General features: G+C 43.4%; 1 protein-coding gene across 2 annotated transcripts in view; it reads right to left on the bottom strand.

Moving 5' to 3' along the window:
- Positions 1-8,451, bottom strand: part of nrg2b (neuregulin 2b) — a 62,541-nt gene extending 54,090 nt beyond the window's left edge. For both annotated transcript variants that reach the window (XM_061726395.1, XM_061726396.1), the window contains exon 1: positions 7,675-8,451. In XM_061726395.1, coding sequence (XP_061582379.1) covers positions 7,675-8,086 — 412 coding nt within the window. In that variant the 5' untranslated portion in view covers positions 8,087-8,451. The remainder of the gene's footprint in view (positions 1-7,674) is intronic.
- Between the last annotated feature and the right edge of the window lie 3,944 nt (positions 8,452-12,395).

The raw sequence follows: 12,395 nt of genomic DNA, 5'->3' as shown, positions 1-12,395 counted from the left end.
GCTCCAACACTACCAAGGATCAAGCTTTGAATTCAACGTCTAATCTAATTCTGAGGAAAAATGATCTTCACGAAGGAACAGAGAGGGGATCAGCCAAATCTCTCCCGACTGAAACAGGCACTTGATGCAGTGAGGAAGGTGTGTGCAGCCGCAGTTGCATGGGCATGTGGGCGGTGTGTGCAGCACCGCTGCATGCGTGTGCGCTCGTGCTCCGATGTGTGTTGGTGAGCAAGGCTGCACGGAGACCGCTCTCATTCACAAACTAAGCCATGTGGCAACGGGCCGGTCCCTTTAAGATGCACGCGTTGGACTTTTTTATAACTAAGACTCAAAAGGATGAGTGTTTATACATTATTCAGAAGTAGGCACACACACACACACACACACACACACACACACACACACACACACACACACACACACTCACGTGTGCACACAAACACACGATAAGTGAAGCAACAAGAGTTTAACAATCAAAAGTGAGTTGTGTGAAAGAGAGCCGCTCTAATGCACCTAATATATAAAACATGCATTAAATGAGCCATGATGTGGCCTATACATCTAAACGCAACACACACAAACACACACACACACACACACACACGCATGCACAGGCAGAGAGGAGAAATCCTCAGCCTTCTGTTATTCTGTGTGCATAATTTATAGCAGCCCCAGATCTCTCTGCTAATGACAGCACACCAGGGCATCTGCAGCACAGCAGCAGCAGCAGCAACAGCTAGCTGGCACTGGCCAGCATGTGTGTGTGCAGAGGTATAATGCTCTGTTGAGACAAGGACAGTGAGGGAGACAGAAGGAGAGAGAAACAGAAGAGAAAGTGACACAAAGAGGGTGTCTGAAATAGACACAGATAACACAACAAAGAGGCAAAAGGGATGAGACAGGCAAGTGAGAGGCCGCTCTCTCTCTTTCTCACACACACACACACACACACACACACACACACACACACACACACACACACACGGTCTTGTCAAGTCACTGAATCAGCCAGTGAATCTCCCAGGATGCACTTTCACACCAACATACAGTAGGTACCCGAGTCTTGTTGCAGCTTCAGGTGAAACGCTTCTTAATTAAGAAATTCATATCATATTCTCCCCACGACGCACTGGTTTACAAATCTGCTTCTGCCATGTCTCCACAAAAGCGTTACTAGCTAGAAAAATCCTGAATTTAGGAAGACCAACGAAAAATGTCATTAAACTTTGAATTTGACTGAGAATTATTTAATTACAGAGTGTTCCTGTTGTAAGGACTTCTTTGACGTGCTCCTCAGGAGCAAGAGACTCCTAATTCTGTGATTTAGAGATCAGCCTTTCTGCCCTCTAGCTGCTGAACACAAAGATGTGAACTGAAGCTAAGCGTCCAGCTATAGATGTTACCCATAATGCATCTACCTTCCAAAGGGGACCAATGAGTATCTCTATTTTCGAACTTGTGCCTTATATGTATGTATGTTTGTATGTATGTATGGAGATATATATATATATATATATATATATATATATATCCATATCTCCATATATACATATATAGTTTGATATTGCTGTTGCTGCCATTATTTTTTTTATTTTTTTATTTTTTTTTTATATTTATTTAATTTTGTTCTCCCTTAAGGTATGATTTTTTTTTTTTTTTCCCTAGGGCAATTATGGAGAGGGTAGGAATGTGGGTAGAATAGAAATCGTGAATGTGAAAATGTGAATTGTGAAAATTATTGTGAAGTAAAAAGATATTAAAAAAGAAAAAAAGAAAAAAAATGTCCATCAATCTATAGATACAGATATATAGATAGAGCCTATGTGGTGGTGTGTTGTCCGCTACACACGGCTTTGACATACACATCCCATCCATTTTAGCAACATATAATGATTAATATCATCTAAGGATTGTAAATGTCTTCAAACAAGATGTTAACAAGATCTCGGTTCACACAATTATGTTAAAGAATAGTTGAGGAAGCAAGTGTTGTCTTTCCAACAGCATGATCATACGATCGATACAAATCCCATGTTATCTAGTTAAGGTCGGAGGTTTGTACAAGACGAGATTAACGGTGATACATCTGTAGCCTAATGCCAGAGTTTACAATGTCATGAAGGGGGCTGTCATCTAACTTAGCTAGGTTGCTATGGAAACCTCTGATACTCCAAGGGAGGCTATATCCAGTGAGGTCCAGTGCGCAGTGAGAGTCCGTCTCCCGGTCACAAACCTTAAAGTTTCACTATATAGGCCCAGTTTGTTCTGCCACTGTAGCTCCTTTACTGGCTCCCTGCTCTGCTTTGAAAACTCATGTACGCAGAGCGGCTTAACATCTTGTTCGCCTGGCGTCAAGACTTGTTGTGACTACGGGAGGTAGTAACAGAGGTGTATTGTGAATATGTGTGTTATTAATGTCCGAAAACAAGTGCTGGGTGAAATGCTGATGTGGAAAGGCGTAAGAGGGGCTGCATGGAGGATGAAATCAGCAGTGTCAGAACACCACAGCCTGCAAGCTAAAGACGCCACCAGGTTAGTGACCACGGCGCTCACAAGCAGATGTATCACAGACCTCGTGACTCACAACCTGTAGGAGCCTCTCATCTGTCGGAAACAGCTAGACATCTCCCTCCTACAGCCACGGAAACGCCCCACAAGCCAAACGTAGGCCAATACGGCTGCGTATGGCCCACTGGAGAAACCAGGGACAACCGTAACTTCTCTGTTTGTGTTCACTCAGCGCTGTGCCGTTATTCAGAATCCACTGGACGCTGCATTTGGCCAGTCACCAGAGACATTAGGGACTCGTTGCTGGCCGTGGACCGCCAAGTAAAGGAACGATACCGTTTTCACGTCGTGGAACAATTTAACACAGTGTGAAAACTGAATTCGGTGGGGGCACTTTAGCGCCTTTGTGGGATAACTGTGAATGTTCAGCTGGTGGGGTAAAGAGTGTCTCTCCAACACGTCATTGTACCAAAGTCTCTGCATGAAAGTAGCAACTGTCATCACCCACTTTAGCACTAATCAGTTTGTTTACCCGAACTCAATAGCACACGTGAAGACACTTTCCTTCCGTCTATATCTCTCCAGAAGACAGTCACCACCAGCTGAGCGCCCTTCCAATATCCCCATAGCCAGTTTCATCAGCTGAGGGTCAGACACCCAGCAATGCTGTTCATCGTATCAGAATAAATTATCTGTCCACCATAACAACATTCACCATGAACAATATGGATTGTCGCTCTTTGCAGACCTATCGATCCGTCCACAGGTGATGCCGCTGCAGTTGCAGCATCGTAGCGGTACGTGTCCTCCTCCTACTCCCCTACCATCAAGCTTTTATGGGTAATGCTGGTTTCCTCGCACGTCAGTTTTACGCTGCGTTAACGTAAAGTTCTCTTTTGTGAACAGGAAAGAGCATGTTAACAGAGAAACGTTGTGATACAGGATCTCCTTTTGAAGATTGTGGTTAAGCATAGAAGGTGTTGGTATGTTGGACCCGTGGTGGAGCACACACCGTAGAGCATGCAACAGCCTAGCTCAGCAGAAAAACTTCAAACAGGAACCGAGGGAATACATGAGAGAGAAAAACCTGCAAACCCTACTGTTCTCAAGCTTAATATGTTTCACTTTAAAACTGAGTTCAGCAGGAATCGTGCAATATATCTTTTTTTTTTTTAAACAGAAACATCAAGTGACAAGATATCACATATTGAAATGTGTATCTCTGCACAAGCAGAGTCTCACTTAAGTGAGTATCCCTGAACTTAGTGTTTTCTCTTTTAGTCGGATATGAAAACCAGCAAAGCTCTGACCATTATTGAAAATAAATGCAGAATCTCTTTGTAGTTTCAAAGCTTAAGATCCCTCCTTCTCTTTCCCTCCCTTTCTCTCCTTCCCTCCTCTAGCGGTGGCTGATTGACAGAAGGGCAGACATAAGCTGAACCAAACACACCAGCTCCAGTCAGCTCCAGCAGGACGAGAGAAAAGGGGAGGAGGGGTGAAGACAGTGAGAGCGTGAGACTTGAGGTATGCAGCGTTAGAAGCAGCATCGGTGACTGGAGCACTTTGGAGCATCAGATGGAGCTATTTCAGGCTAAAAACTGTCAATGCATCTAAAAAGATGCCAACAGCAATGATCAGAGAGGACCTACATTATGCTTTGGAGTACTTGGGATGTCAGGTAGGATTAGTTTAGTAATTCTTAATGGGGAGTGAGAGCAGTCCACACACACCCAAGTTTGTTTAACAGAAAGAAAGAGACTAGAGAGAGAAAAAAGAGAAAATCCAGCGGATCTCAGAGACATTTTTTCTTACAGTAAACTGTAGACTTTCAGTAGCTACAACAAAGCAGTTGTGTCCTATCACTCACTCGTCATCTGTAGCTTTGAAGAAGATTTCTACTCTATTCCTGCACATGAACTGTTTAAACCCTAAGTCGTACTACCACAATCCACCTTAACAAGCAACTGCAATGACTTCAAAATGATGCAAGCCCTGCATGAAACTGAAGACAACAACCCAAATACCAAAATGAAGAAATCTTCTTTCTTTTTTTAATTAAGTGCTCATTTAGAGTTCTATCTAATACTATGTCACACGATTCAATTTGTTTCATTACACTGAGCATTTTAAAAATGAAATGTTTTCTCATTTCTGCTTTCTGTAGGCTTGCAACGACTAAACAGTTCTGATTTGGACCACAGGAAGCCTCCATTTGAAGGTTTGCTGCCATCTCCAAACATACAGAGATTTCTTCAGAATGTCTGAACGTGGTTTCAAATTTATTTTTGAAAGACTTGTACTTCACAAAGCATTTGGTATTTTTCTGGATGTGGGGTTGTGAGGTGATCTGCAAACTGATGGTGATCTGCAACTTGCTTATAGGTAGGTGTAGGTTGAGAGGATAAACAGAGTAGCTATGGCAGACACAACAACATAAACATTAAGAGAGAGTCTAGCCACTTTTGCCATTTAATCACCATCGGCCCCTGGCTTTGGAAGATTGTTCTACCTTTTATGGGGCAAAAAGATTTATTGTCTGTCATTGTGAGGGGTTTGTTCTTATAACCTTAAAATGTCAAAGTTTACTAGCACCAAGTCTGACTTGAATCTGACAACAATCCACCAAAACATTCAATTAAATGTTATTAATTTTCTGTGTTATGGCCATAAATGGAAACATAACATGGCTTCTTTTAAGGAAAATATATCAGGGACTGGTAGCTAAACACGTGCTGCCTTGTCTGTATACGTTTTGTTCTTTTGTCTGATTGCAATGAGGTAAAACTGGCAAATAGAAGCGAGGCAACATTGAGTCTTTGCCAAAAGAATCGCTGTGCAAAGTCAATAAATTAACGTGTCTGTAAAATCTCATTTTGAAAGAGTATTTGGCTAAAGGCACAAGTGGAATATGGCCACATTGACAGAAATTAGGTGAATGCAGAAGTGGGAGTTGCACTAGTTGGACTTTGATTGGCTCACTGTTTTTCTGCTAGCTTTTTAACTGGTTAGGAAGGGGTGTGTGTCTGCTGCGGACACACCCCTCACAACCCACCGAGCTGCCTTCTACAGCTGGAGCTCCTTCACCAGCTAACTTGACCTTACTGTGTCACCCCACAGAAAAGTGCTGGTGCAGTCAGAGAACTGCGCAGCACTCAAATGTTGCAGAGGTGTATCGCCTTTGACGTAATTACGCACTGAATGTTTACGTTTGCGGTATGAAGCAAACGAGCAGCTATGAAACTCAACTTCCTGAGACTTTAACATTTTGCATGACTGCTATTTTAGTAACATATATATGAATGAGTAAGTAAATAGGTGTAGGAAGAAACAGTTGTTTTATATTAGCATGCTGTGGACATGAGGATGCTCGTAGCTTCACAAGTGAATGTGTTAATTATCAACACTTTCTTGAGTCTTATTGAGCTGCATTTCTTCCAGATCCTCCAGTTCCTGGGGTGTGCAAACATGAATTACTCATGATGTGGAAAACACAAAATATATATTCATTCATTCACTCACTTAGAGTGTAGGGATTCTCCTAGAAATGAAAATATAAATAGTGTTTACAGTTACAATCTCTAAAACAGGAACTTAAATCAATACAATATCTGCTGAAGGAATGGAAAAAGGACTACGAGGCCCATGATTGAGCACCTGCTTCCCCTGAGCTCATGTTTGACTTTAAACACAAGTTTGGTTTGATTTCAGCAGCCCTGTCACAAATTGATGGTGTGATAATTTTAGCTTTTCATAGGAGGCAAAAATAGAACATCACACTACTCTCAAGTCAAACCCTTGACAACCCCTTTGTTGAGACTTCTGAGCGAGTCCCGGTGGGGATTTACTATTTATAGACCGCGCTGGCTTTACAGTAATCATGTTTATTTTGCAGATGAACATGTTTCATTATCATAAGCTGTCAAATGTTTGCATTCTCAAAGTCGCGTAAGAAGAAAAACATCTTGTCGATTTATCCTGGAGCTGCTGCTGAAATATGTCACTTCTACTGTTAAAATATTGTTATCTCTTGTGTGCAGGAGGGCAACCTGGTTCTTCCCGTTCCTGCTTCTCCACTCCGGCTCACTAAAGGATAAGCAGATGCTTTAGTGGAAGCTACATATTCCAGTTAGGCTGTCAAAGTATGTAGTATTTCCACAGAGTGGATCAGAAAGATAAATTGCTGAAAAGTCAGCGTTGTCTTTGAAGCAATGTTTTGAAAAGTAAAAGTATTTGAAATTTCCAGAGTGACTAATATAAGACTTTCGTAAATCACACTGTGTTGTGGGTGTATTGTTGTTCCTTTTTTCAAATTTGAGCTCATTACAGTAGCTCACCCTGAAGAAATTCATGTATAGCCTCAATATGGAGGTAAGCATCAACAGGACATATTCCTTCCACATGTTCATATTTTAACCCAATGCATTTCACTTAAAAGTCAAATCAAAATGGCCAAATGACTCTTTTCTACAACAGTGACATGCAGTCTGTGCTTCTAACCAAAAATGTAAGTTCAAACCAGAGGAGCTGCAGCAGTTTCTCCTTCTTCATTAACAAAAAAGCACAATTTGAGTTGCAAGTGGTCAGTAAACTGTCAGTAAGTTCAGAGTTCTGTAACCACATCCCACATTTACTGTCACTGCAGTTAACGCAGTCAGAATTTTGCTGCATTTGCCGATATAAACCTGCACCAAATTTGGCATCTGATGCTGATTGAAAGCAACAAGTTTGGAAAGGAGGTTGAGTCTGCAGTCCATAATTGCAGTCACATTCTCCTTACTTTGTTAGTGAGGAACTGCTGCCTTTGGCTCTGCCTCTGTGTGCCACCTTAAGCCTCCACATGTAAGCTGCCTCAGTTTTACTGTACGAGTATGCAGATTGCTGGAATCCAGGCTACGTTTACACCTTCACACAGGTGACTTGATAAGCTCACACTTTTTTACAATATGGATGACCGGGTTAGGGGCGTTTAAGGGGTGTCAGTGAGCTCATGCGCATGCATAAAGGCCCCTATGTACCCACGCTGACACCCTGTAGCCCAGACCCGCGCACACATCCAGAGAGAGGGATGTCTCCTCACATCCAGAGAGGGATGTCTCCTCGCATCCATCAGCTCCAGGGGGCCCTGGCAGAGCCTTCACTTGCACGGGAGAAGCACTGAAAACTTACCGCAGTCCTCGCAGAGCACTCTCTCCACGTCCTTCTTCAGCTCCGGCTCGCTGGCGTCCACAGGGGCGTACGAAGCCTTGAACACGAGCGGCTCTGCGGTCGGGTCCATGAAAAAGATATATCTGTGGTCCTTCTCCACCGTGGTGCAGGGGGCCTCGGAGCCGAAGTCCCCGACGGTCACGAGCTGCTCCCTCTCGAGGCCGCCGCTGTTGAGGGGCCACACGTCCAGCACTTTGACATTCACACTGTAGGGCTCCCGGGAGGAGGCGTTCTCCGGGGAGGAGCGCACCTCGCCCTCGATGACCACGGTGGATCGGTGCGCCTGGTCCTGGAGGGAGTTGAGACTCGGGGCGTAGCAGGCGAAGGAGACCCCGATGACCAGCATGGAGAAGTGCACCGGATCAAGCCTCATGCCGTCAGCCTGTGCTGTGCTGCAGTGCTGCTGGGCGGCGGAGCGAGCTGGAAGAGAGAGACGGCGGCGAACGGGCTCCGGCAGAGCATGCAGGGCAGAGCGGCAGACGTGTTGGAAGTGTCCATGCCATCTGGGGCCGCCGCTGCTGTCCCCATACGGCTGCAGGCGTCGGATAGGGGGGGGGAACACCAGCCCTAGGAACCGGAAACGGCCCGCTGCTTCTGCATGCTTAAAAATGTGATTGCTGCATTCTCCTTCACCATCAGCCACCCTCCCCTCCGTATCTCTCCTTTTCCTGAGAGACAAAACAAGACTCGTAAATTAGCCTCCTCTCGTATCCGGGGCTGAAAGCTCTCTCTCTTCAGCTAATAGGCCAGCATCGCATGGGTGGGCGCATTGCCTCTCTGGAAGAAAAAAAAAAAAAAAAAAGAAGAAGCAGCTTTTGCGCGTACAGGGGGGATCACAAATGACACGAAGTCCACGCACACGCACCTAAAGCAGGTCCTTTATTCTCCGAGACTCTCACTCTTGCAGATCACTGTTCGGTGAGCAAAAAAAAAGAGGACAAAAAAAGAGCACAAAAAACGAGGAGGGACGAACGGACCGGATGAGAGAGCAGCGGTTATCCGGTGAGGCGTTGCAACAGCAGCGCGCAGCGTCCAGCCGCGTCCCCTGCGCCCCTCGTCAAACGCGAGCCGCTTACGTGCGCAAACATCACCTGCCCGGTCACTGGCGTCGCTCCCTCCGCCGCGTCCTGCGCAAACACCCCTAACGACCCGGGCTCCCACCGGCCCTCCGCCACGGCACCCACCGGCGTGCGATCATGCCACGAATCCCCTCTGCAGGTGGCTGAACGAACGACGAATCACGCACGCAGTGCGCAGACACGCAGCCACAGAGAGAGATGCGCCCGGAGAGCCCAGCCCTTTACACGGCGCCCGCCGCGCTCCTCCGGTGCAGGAGCTGCAAAAGACAGCAAGGCTGTAACAGCCAGGCGACTACTGCATGCACTCACTGCAGATAGCTGCTGCTGCGATGACTAACGCTGCGAAATTCTCTCAATGAATTCCTCGGCGTGACGGTGTGAGTGGTTAGTTTGGAGACTTCAGCTCTGAAAGCCCCCCAGACAGAGACCCCGCTGGTAGAAACGCAACACCCAAAACCCGAGATTTCCCCCCACTGAAAGTCACTGCGGCTCACTCTAGGACCCTTAGGATAATGTGCGCGTTAGAGACTTTATGTCAACACGTGGTAGCAACAGCTTGAAAAAAAAAAAGAAAAGAAAATGCGGGTATTCTGGCCCAAATATATCCCCAACATGCTTGGCAAAACATAACCATCATTTGATTTGTCTTTTTGTCACAATTGAAACGAGCCCTTTGAACCATATCCTCCTTTTAAGATGACCGCAAGCAGCCTTATTCCCTCCCAGTTACACTCTTTATCTTCGTTTCAACCAAGTCATTCATAAGATTCTGCTCTCCCTCCCGTCTGGAGCCGAGCGCCCTTGTTAAAGGACAGAAAGCACTTGATTACCCATGTTGAGAACGAGAAACAAAAAAGGAGGGGAAGTTAACAGAAGTTATTTTTCACTGATGTGAGACATCTCATCAGGAGGGTCATGTCAGGTCCAGACTCTGTCCATGGTGCTGAAAGCTGCTCTGTAACAGACCTGCCACATTCCGCCTACATTGGTCTGAAGAACAAGATCACGTTGTTTCACCTGATGCATCATTCTGAACAACATTAACTCATTGTTGGAAGAGTTTCATGATCATTCTAAGCCTGGTTATCAAACATCTAGTGTTGTGCTTGCTCAGTCAAGTGTTTATTGCTCTAATTCTAATTGCCTGACCACGGTGGGGAACATCACACATCCAGTCCATCCTCTCAACCACGTCTAAAACTTTAATCTGATTCACTGACAGATAGATTTTTTTAAATAAGGGCTGATAACCAGGGACATAGGGTAATGTTGATTATAATTTGAGCAGACAATGTACAAAAATATATCCTGTATACTAATTTAAAGCAATGAGTGTGACTCCAAGGCACATTTGAGCTGCAGGAGCAATTCAAGAGATCTGATCACCACAAAAATCATTCAGAGTGTGAGTCAATTGTTACTCCTCTTTCCTTTATGAAAACAAGTTATCCATTCTTAAGGATCATTTGTATATTTTGTTGTGAAGTCTCTGAATTCGGTGCCTTTATAGTGCATGATAGGCAGAATAAATGAAAGGAAGTCCCATCGGTGAATGGGTGGACAGTGCACAGTGAGCGATGTCACTCTCTACTTATAAAAACAATACTTTTTTTGCCTTCTGTGTTTGGTTTTGGACTAGAATTATAACTTTTTTTTTAACCCTAGCTTGCTGAAAAGCCAGTTTAGCAGCTCTCAAGTTGTATGTTGACTTTAAATAGCTGATCTGAATCTAAAATGATAAAAAAGTACTTCTTTCTCAGATTCGGTCTACTGACAAGAATATTATGCCACAGCTTATTAAACCACGATAGTTTGGTTTTAGGACAATAGTAATAAGATGACTGTTTTGTCTAAAAGAACTACCGCAATGTTTATTCAAGAAGAAAAAAAACAAGAAAAACCCCGTCTCATCCGGGTTTCTATGGTGCGTGTTCACTGACCATGGTGCTGAAAACCCTAAACAACTGCCCATAGTACTGAAACACCCACCGATAATCACCAGATAACACTTGGTCGACGCTCAGCCTTTTATTTGGTTTCAGTCCGCGTGTGAATCTTTATTAAAGCTATACATTTGAAGTGAAATCGATATAGTTGTCTGCAAATCCATTTATGTATCTCCCCTTCGCTATTGCAGCAGTGGTTTAGTCTCACGTGTGTTAACTTTTTTTTTTTATAACTTAAATTTTTATTATGTTTTCACATGTAAATATACAAAACAATACTGCAAACAAGTTACAGATTAGAATAACAATAATAGTAACATTAACAAACTGTCTGGGGATGATCCTCTATTCAGTTCCATTCGGCATTTGTTCAGTTGATGTCAGTAAGTATTCAATTTTTCCCAGTTCTTTTCAAATACATTCTCTTTGATCCTTAAAAGATATGTCAATTTTTCCACAACACAGATTTCCTGGACAATTTCCAACCACTGTCTTTGTTTTGGGGGCATTTGAGCCAGTTTCTTGTGACTGCTTTTTTACTTGCTGCGAGTAACACTTTAGTCAAGTACAGATCTTCTCTCGTGACAACCTTTCCAATATTCCCCAAGATACATCACTGGGCAAGTATTTGGGATTTCATATCCCAGAACATTTTTTTACTACTAAATTTACATTTTGCCAGTATATCTTAATTTTTTTACAGTTCCAGAAGATGTGTGCTTGGTCCGCCTTCACATTCCCGCACAGTCTCCAGCAGTTTTGTTGTGTGGCGAGTTGCCTACATTTTATTTTTGGTGTTATAAAATAGTCAAATTAGATTTTTCCAGCAGAACTCAGCATTACAGGTCTCAGAAAATTAGAATATTGTGATTTTCTGTAATGCAATTACAAAAACAAAAATGTCATACATTCTGGGTTCATTCAACTGAAATATTGCAACCCTTTTATTATTTTAATATTGCTGATCATGGTTTACAGCCAAGGAAACTCAAATATCCTATCTCAAAAAAGTTGAATATTCTGGGAATCATAATCTTAAACTGAAAACCATAATCAGCTATATTAAAATAATAAAATGCTTGCAATATTTCAGTTGATTTGTAATGAATCCAGAATGTATGACATTTTTGTTCTTTTAATTGCATTACAGAAATAAAGAACTTTATCACAATATTCTAATTTTCTGAGACAGACCTGTATTAACCCTTGTGCTGTCTTTGGGTCAAGGGAGGGTGAAGGGAGAAAAGAAGGAATGAAGGAAAGAAGTAAGGAAGAAAGGAGAAAAGAAGGAAGGAAGTAGGAAAGGGAGTAAGGAAGGGAGAAAAGATGGAAGGGAGGAAAGACGGAAGTAAGGAAGAAAGGAGAAAAGAAGGAAGGAAGGAAGAAAGGGAGTAAGGAAGGGAGAAAAGATGGAACGGAGGAAGGGAGAAAAGATGGAAGGAAAGAAGGAAGAAAGGAGAAAGGAAGGAAGGAAGTAGGAAAGGGAGTAAGGAAGGGAGAAAAGATGGAAGGAAGGGAGAAAGAAAGGAAAGAAGTGAGAAAAGGAAAGAAGGGAGGGAGGGAAGAAGAAAGGAATGGATAAAATAAGGAAAGAAGGAAGGAAAAGCAAAGAAGGTAATAAAGGAACGAATGATGGAAGGGAGGTAGGAAGAAAAAG

Source organism: Cololabis saira, chromosome 7, assembly GCF_033807715.1.
Source record: "Cololabis saira isolate AMF1-May2022 chromosome 7, fColSai1.1, whole genome shotgun sequence".
Classification (NCBI taxonomy): domain Eukaryota; kingdom Metazoa; phylum Chordata; class Actinopteri; order Beloniformes; family Belonidae; genus Cololabis; species Cololabis saira.
This window is presented reverse-complemented; position numbering and strand designations above follow the sequence as displayed.